The following is a 7897-nucleotide window of genomic DNA, read 5'->3' as shown; positions in this document are numbered from 1 at the left end:
AGGATCAGATTAGTGGGACGGTTCATCGGCGGCGGAACCGTGGGGCAGGGGGTCAGTGGCCCCCACTTTTTCGACGGGGGGCTGCCCCTCATCACTTGAATCAAACACATCATGTCATGTGTAGGCCTATCACATAAAATTAATAGGCTATATTCTACCGGCCTAAAAAAATGTAAGATGCACCAAATGTCTTCAATTGGACCCTCATTTTGCAAAATTTCCCAACCTCCCTGTGTATGGATAAACAAACCCCCCTTTTTGCTTCTGGGCATATCCCCCCCCCCCTCAGACACTCACCTGCTTTCGCCCTTTTCGTTTCTGCTTTGGCCACCGACAATTATTATAATAATGGTCAAAATACAGTGATACTAATCTGTAGTAGGCCTGTATGAAAAATGTAAAATGTCAACACTAAAGAAGAACAAAGATATTGCAGCTTTGATTTAAAAAGCAGCCATGAAGGAACTGACGTCACATAGCTCAAAATTAAGTTATAGGCCTACACAAGACAATTTTAACACTACATATATTATGATATATCTCTGACAGTGGAGTATTGAATGATTTATCAAAAATGAATACCTGAGTGGAAGAAGGGCCCAACTCCATCAAAACTGTTTTTGAGATATTAAGAAAAAACTTAATATTTGGAAAAGTTTTATAGGCAGAACGTTTTTATCTTCAGGGGACCTTTAATACACGAACATACAATAGTACATACATTCGAAATTATATATGATGTTTCCATGGCAACGGTACAGGTCTTAATACGAGCTGGAGTTGGGCCCTTCTTCCACTAATATACCACAAGTACCAGTTCCGTGTTATAAATAGCTACAGAAATTAGATAATTACCATTAATTGCACAAATAGAACTCATGTAATAGGTTGGCAAGAAAATTTATTGCAGCCTGAAAAGCAGATTTCCGATGGATGAACAAAATTCCTCTTTAACACTATATTTGTGGAAGAAGGGCCCAACTCCATGGAGTTGGGCCTTTCTTCCATGAAAACCATGATTAAGTGTACGTGGAAGACTATTTGGAGAGTGGATTTTGGCTCATCCTTCACACACAAGGAAGATCAGTCTGCTGGCAATAAAATGCTGGGTCAAACTCATTTTTGTAAAAAATTGGAGTTGGGCCCTTCTTCCACTCAGGTATTCAAATAGCTTATCAAATACCATCCATGTACTTTTGTTCTGGTTTTAATGCGCACGTGCGCAGGTTATAAAGTTTTACACCCCCCTCCCTCTCTGGACTGATGTTTTCTGAACTCCCATGAAATTTACTCCATGTAAACATAGGTGCTCCTACTGAAAAAGAGGAATATGAAACGGAAGTTCACTGTGACACAGGGAGTTTCCCGACGTCTGTAATGTTGCACAATTGAAGTAGAATGTAACATGTTAAAAAAACACAATTGTTTTTATATAACCGAAGGTATGCGTAGGGGCCTATGTCCTCCTTTGAAATCATTTCGAGAGATATGAGATTTTTCTAATCTTTTTAAAGCTAGCATCAGTGTCCTGACCCGACCGGGTTACTCGAAAACTCTTGCTTCGAATTCGCACACGATAGTTTATACGCATTAGTGCTTTGCTATGGTTTTTCGGTCGGACAGCGGTGCAATTTTTTGCACCGGAGGTTATTTATTCTGGTAATGTTGAAATTTGGATGAAAGTTATTTTCCTGAGTCAATCTTTTGAGCAAGATTTGTCTATTTCGGGCAGTCTAAAATTTTGCTGAAGTGTAAATTTTAGCAACATTTTTGATGCAATCGCCTGTATAGCTGTATGTCGTGATCGGCTGTGTTTACTTCAGAACTTCCATTGCTTTACACGGTGTCATGCTTCAGCGAATCCGACTACATTTTGAATGCTACGGTCTCTAGCCTGGAATGTGTAGCTATCGGTGAGCAAATTCTTGGCTTCTCCAGAAATGGCCGGGGGGGGGGCATAAGCTTTCTTCTTTTATAGTAAATTAGATTTAGAATAATTATTGTGATTTTTAACAAAATACTTGCAAATTGGGGAGGCTGTGCATGGGCCTGCCTGGCTATATATGATCATCACATGGTTGCCCTGTACCAGCAATGTTAGACTTCTCCGTAGTCCACTTGCCATTGTGCATATTCAGAATTACCTTTGCATTTAAAACTCCGATTGTGTGCACAATTGATAGATTTTCCTGATCTATTCAGTCACCGTACGCCCTCTGTTAGCTTGATACCCAAGTATTTTTCGTGAGGAAATTCTCCAAAATCATGAAAATAAAACAGACTGCTAGAAAATCACTGGTAGGCATGAAGGGAGCCCTCTTTCAAAAAACAGAAAAAACGAAAGTAAGGCAGGACACAAATGATCACTTAGAATGCCTACATCTAGGGCAACTAGATTTGCTTATAGACTATTTATTACATTATATTATCGAGATTGATAACATAGGCCTATTTCTAAATTTCTCAAAATTCGACTATGGCATAGTCTACAGCAATGTTGGTCCAAGATTGACACCATTATGCACAAATCAATTGTAGTCCCGGCCCCGGGGCTCTGGCAATAAAGGGGTCCGAGCCGGGACTTGGCGGGATGTAACAGCTCAATGTGTCCCGCAGTGCGAGGATGTAGTGGGGAGTGTACGGGGATGTAATGCCTCTCAAACAGGCCGGGATCTACCCCGGGAGTGTACCCGGGACATAATAGAAGAGTACTCACAACTGTGCCGGGCCGTATGTGGGGGAAACACTCACAGGGACTTCGAACATGGTGCCCGGGGCTAGGGGGCGGGGACTTGGCCGGGGATGTACCCCGGGATGTACACAGAAATAGTGCCCGCCCTCGCGGGGACTAAGCCGGACTGTAACATGTTTGTAACAGTTTCCAAAATTACATCCCCGGGTAGGTCCCCGCTATCCCCGATTGGCACATATGTTTTTAATGATGTTCTCCAGGGGCGTAGCCAGCTTTCTTGGTCAGGGGGGGGCAAAATAACATTTTTGGGGCACAAACGAAAAAAATTGCAGTTGCATCATACAATACATAGAGACTGTATGCCTTCGAGCTTCCCGAGAAGGGCCTTATTCGGATGATGTGCTATTTTGTGGTATTTTACACTATTTTCGCCAATTTTCCGGCTAAAAAGGGCTTTATTGTTACAATGTGCGCGCGTAGGGCGGAAAAATTTTGTATTTTACACTATTCTGGCCCTGAATTTTGCTACTCTGCCCCCCCTGGCTACGCTACTGATGTTCTCTTTCATTTTTTCTAAGTCTCATCATTCATAATTAGCTAATTAATTAGTAATTAATTAATTAAATGTGGCGTATAGTTACAAAGTGACATTTTTTGTATTCCATAGTGGCGTATCGACCATACGCCACTTTTTATACACATTTTAGAATTATGAAATATCGGCAAAAGTGAAAAACATCGTATGTCATAGTGGCGTACACGTGTCGGACCTATACGCCACTATGGAATATGAACGACGAAAAGTAACGCCATAGGGATTACACGGCGACCTAGGTGGCGTACGGTAAACGTTAGGTTAGGGTATTTGTTTGTTTTCGATAGTGACGTATAGTTTTATTTTCAGTTTGCCAGCAATAATATGTATTTATTTCTTTTGAAAAATATATAACAATAAAATCTATTTAGTTTACTACAGAAATTTCACATCATTTACAAAATATAATGAATGTCTGATTTACACAACTCGATTTTAAATTGGCATTTCTTCAAAGTAACCCGATTTTCTCGAAAAGTTGTTTATTCAAGCGGCGCCCCACTATACGCCACTATGGAATACAAACGACGAATTGTGGTAATCTCTCTCTTAAAACAACTTAAGGTGAAGGAATTCTGCAAGATTCACTTCATTAATTAAACTGGGCTCAAAAACAAACTTATAATTTTTCACAAGGTCATATCTTAAAATCCTGTCCATAAAAATGAACCAAAATTGCACACAGGATTACTTCAATATTCTACTCTAAACACTAGTCACTCAGTAACCAAACAGTTGTCCAACTGACACAGCAGCAAAATGCACTGACATGGAACAGCTTCCTGGACCATATTCACATCCAAATAATTGGCACCCAACACAAGAAATCTGTGAGTGTGGAGCAATTCATATTTCTTGAAGAAAGTGTATGAAAAGCAGCAGCAGCCCCATTCCACACTATTCCACTTACTCTTTGGAAATTATCACCTGTTTAAGGATCTTGTATGCATTCTCACAGATTTCTTTTGATGGGTGCCAATTATTCGCCTGTGAATGTGGTCCAGGAAGCTGTTCCGTGTCAGTGCATTTTGCTATTGTGTCAGTTGGACAACTGCTTGGTTACTGACATGTGTTTAGAGTAGAGTATTGAAGTAATCCTGTGTGTAATTTTGTTCATTTTTAATTTCAAAGTTGGTCAAATATTGTTAAAAACCATACCAATGTATTCTGTTAAGGTGTATTGAAAATCCAGTCAAGTATTACATTTATTTTCAATTGTTAAAACATTTCAGATATTTTGATCTTGATCCGGTAATCCAATTCTGCGGTTGACCATCAGGGCTAATAGAGAATACATTGAGGATTCTGGGCTTGCTGCTCCACGTGGCTGCTTCACTATTTGCTGTTAATGACTTCCAGTTGCTTTAATGATATGCACACAGATATTTGAACTGAACTACATATTTAATTGGTAGATTCTTTTAAAAAGTTCACTCACATTATTCATATTGCAAACATCTACAGATGACAATGAAACTTTTGAAACCATTTCGTTGCAAATTTTGTGGGATGAGTCATTATTCTTTGGATAAATTAAAAATCCATGTCAGCAGACATCTAGTTAAATATGAACAGGCTTATAGACGACAAAAATGTGCGTTATGTCAGAAAAGCTTGACAAAATATGGTAGGCTGCATAGACACTTGAATAACCACAGTAAACTATCAGACAAATATAGTAATTGTTTGACAAGTTTTTCAAATGATTCCGACTTGGTCGCCCACAAACGTTTGTACACCTCCAGTGGTTTCAAAACTAACAGAAGTAACATCAAACAGAAACCATATCAGTGTGAATATTGCCAGAAAAGTTTTTCCCATAAAAGTACTTTGGACGGTCACCGAAAAATTCACACAGAAGAGAACCCCTACCAGTGTGAATATTGTCAGAAATGCTTTGCAATGAGTAGTAATCTAAAAAGACACATCAAAACTCACACCAATGAGCAACCGTATCAGTGCGAATACTGCCAGAAGGGTTTTTTCTCTCATTGTCATCTTAATACCCACAGAAGAATCCACACCAAAGAGAAACCCTATCAGTGTGAATACTGTCAGAAATGTTTTGTTCAAAAAAATCATCTGGATAGACACGTACGAAGTCACACCAAAGAGAAACCATATCAGTGCAAATATTGCGAGAGGAGTTTTTCTTCTCATTATAATCTTCAAACCCACAGAAGAATTCACACCAACGAGAAACCCAAAGAGAAAATATATCAGTGTGAGTACTGTCAAAAATGTTATGCTGATAAAAGTAGCATCACCTACCACGTCAGTACACACACCAAAGAGACACACGTTCAGTGTGAATACTGCCAGAAGAGATTTTTCCGAAAAAGTGAACTTAATCGTCATACCAGGACACACATAATAGAGAAACCATATCAGAGCAAGTACTGCCAAAAGGGGGTTTCTTCTCATGGTAATCTTCAAGCCCACAGAAGAATTCACACCAACCTCACCACCCACGTCACTAAACACACCAAAGAGAGACTCTTTCAGTGTGAATATTGTCAGAAGAGTTTTTCTCATGTCAAAACTTTGAAAAACCACAGAAAAATTCACACAGAAGAGAGCACCTATCAGTGTGAGTATTGTCAGAAATGCTTTGTGATGAAAAGTCAACTTAAAAGACACATCAAAACGCACGCCAAAGAGAAACCGTTTCAGTGTGAGTACTGTCAGAAATGCTTTCTTACTAAATATCACCTAGAAAGACATATCGGAACACACACTAAAGAGAAACCATATCAGTGTGAGTACTGTCAGAAATGTTTTGCTGAAAAAGGCAACCTCACCTCTCACATTATTATCCACACCAAAGAGAAGCCATATCAGTGTGAATACTGTCAGAAATGTTTTGCGCAAAAAAGCAACCTCGCCACCCACGTCCGTACACACACCAAAGAGAAGCCATATCAGTGTGAATACTGTCAGAAATGTTTTGCGCAAAAAAGCAACCTCGCCACCCACGTCCGTACACACACTAAAGAGAAACCCTATCAGTGTGAGTACTGTCAGAAATGTTTTGTTCAAAAAGCCAACCTAACCACCCACGTCATTAGACACACCAAAGAGAGCCGCTTTCAGTGTGAATATTGTCAGAAGAGTTTTTCTCATGGCAAAACTTTGAAAAACCACAGAAAACTTCACACAGAAGAGAGCACCTATCAGTGTGAGTATTGTCAGAAATGCTTTGTGATGATAAGTCAACTTAAAAGACACATCAAAACGTACGCCAAAGAGAAACCGTTTCAGTGTGAGTACTGTCAGAAATGCTTTCTTACTAAATATCACCTAGAAAGACATATCGGAACACACACCAAAGAGAAGCCCTTTCAGTGCGAGTACTTCCAGAAGAGTTTTTCTCATAATGAACATCTTAAAGCCCACATCGGAAATATTCATGTCAACGAAAAACGCTTTCAGTGCGAATACTGCATAAGGCAATCTTGTATCGCACATCAGAATTCACACTAAAATGAACATCAATCTTGGAGATCACAGAACAATTCACACCAAAGAGAAACCCTATCGGTGTGAGCACTGTCATAAGTGTTTTTCTACGAAAGATTTTCTTGACTCCCACACAATTTTTGAGTGTTACTCTGCAGTATCGGTATGATTTATTGTCTCAATTTCTCATAGTGTATCAATATGTATACATCCAGGAATGTTTTGCTGATTATGTGCTATGTAAATGAATTGTCAGAAATGCTTCACAATAAGATGTTAATCTTAAATAACACATCTCAACTCAAACCAAAGAAACCATCAGTGTGAGAACACTTAGAAATGTGTTGTAGATTACAGTCACTCAATCTTGTGCACATTGTTCCAGTGTAGTGAGAGTCACCATATGTAAGCCTCTTATGAATTCATACCAATAAATAAAGTAACTTGTGCAGTATAAACAAAACGTTTGACAGAATTTGTTTTGTTGGGTTATAAATATGTAAAAGGTATAAAACGTTTCAATAACGTTCCAAAAACATTTTTGAAAACTTGATGCAAAATATCCTAAGACAAAAGTATTTGGCATTTCGTACTCCAGAACCGCATCTCCCCTCTCATTTAAAAAATGAAATTTTTATACCATCAGAAACCTCTAGCTACATACTGTTTGTGAAAAAAATGTCTTGCAAACCATTCGCTTTGCAGAAACATTGTTGTATTTGTTCCGCCAAAAATCGCTTGCCCCCCTCGGCCCGGCCAAAAAATCTTTGCCCCCCTTTTAACATGCCAAATTTTTGGGATCCCAATTTGCAAACCTTAAATGGTCTAGATGTATGTTGCAAGCGCAGTGAGCAGGAAAATTTGCACATTTAAGCGTTTCTGTTTTTCCTTTTTAGAGCGTTTTATTAAAAAGGTGCCCGATGAATGTGTGCCAAAAATCACTTCCCCCCCCCCTCTCGGCTGGCCAAAAATTGCTTGCCCCCCACCCCTTTCGGCTCGCCAAAAAATTTCTTGCCCCCCCCCAATTTTACCCTCCCCAGGGCTCATAATTATTGCACAGCCCCTTAGTGGAATAAGGGCCCAACTCCCCAGCCCAACTCCAGCTCATGTTATGATCTGTACCGGCGCCATGGAAACATCATATATGATTT

At 39.4% G+C, this 7897-nt stretch overlaps 1 protein-coding gene across 1 annotated transcript; it reads left to right on the top strand.

The window, feature by feature from the left end:
• The first annotated feature begins 4670 nt into the window (after positions 1 to 4670).
• Positions 4671 to 7190, top strand: LOC140162892 (uncharacterized). Its single transcript, XM_072186198.1, has one exon. The coding sequence runs from the start codon at positions 4752 to 4754 to the stop codon at positions 6768 to 6770; it is 2019 nt and encodes a 672-aa protein (XP_072042299.1). The 5' UTR covers positions 4671 to 4751; the 3' UTR covers positions 6771 to 7190.
• The last annotated feature ends 707 nt before the right edge of the window (positions 7191 to 7897 follow it).

Source organism: Amphiura filiformis, chromosome 10 (assembly GCF_039555335.1).
Source record: "Amphiura filiformis chromosome 10, Afil_fr2py, whole genome shotgun sequence".
Taxonomy (NCBI): domain Eukaryota; kingdom Metazoa; phylum Echinodermata; class Ophiuroidea; order Amphilepidida; family Amphiuridae; genus Amphiura; species Amphiura filiformis.
The sequence above is the reverse complement of the archived record's forward strand: the minus strand, read 5'-3'. Positions and strand labels throughout refer to the sequence as shown.

Coding starts and splice junctions, on each gene's coding strand:
- LOC140162892 (XM_072186198.1), top strand. CDS start 4,752: ATGACAATGAAACTTTTGAAACCATTTCGTTGCAAATTTTGTGGGATG.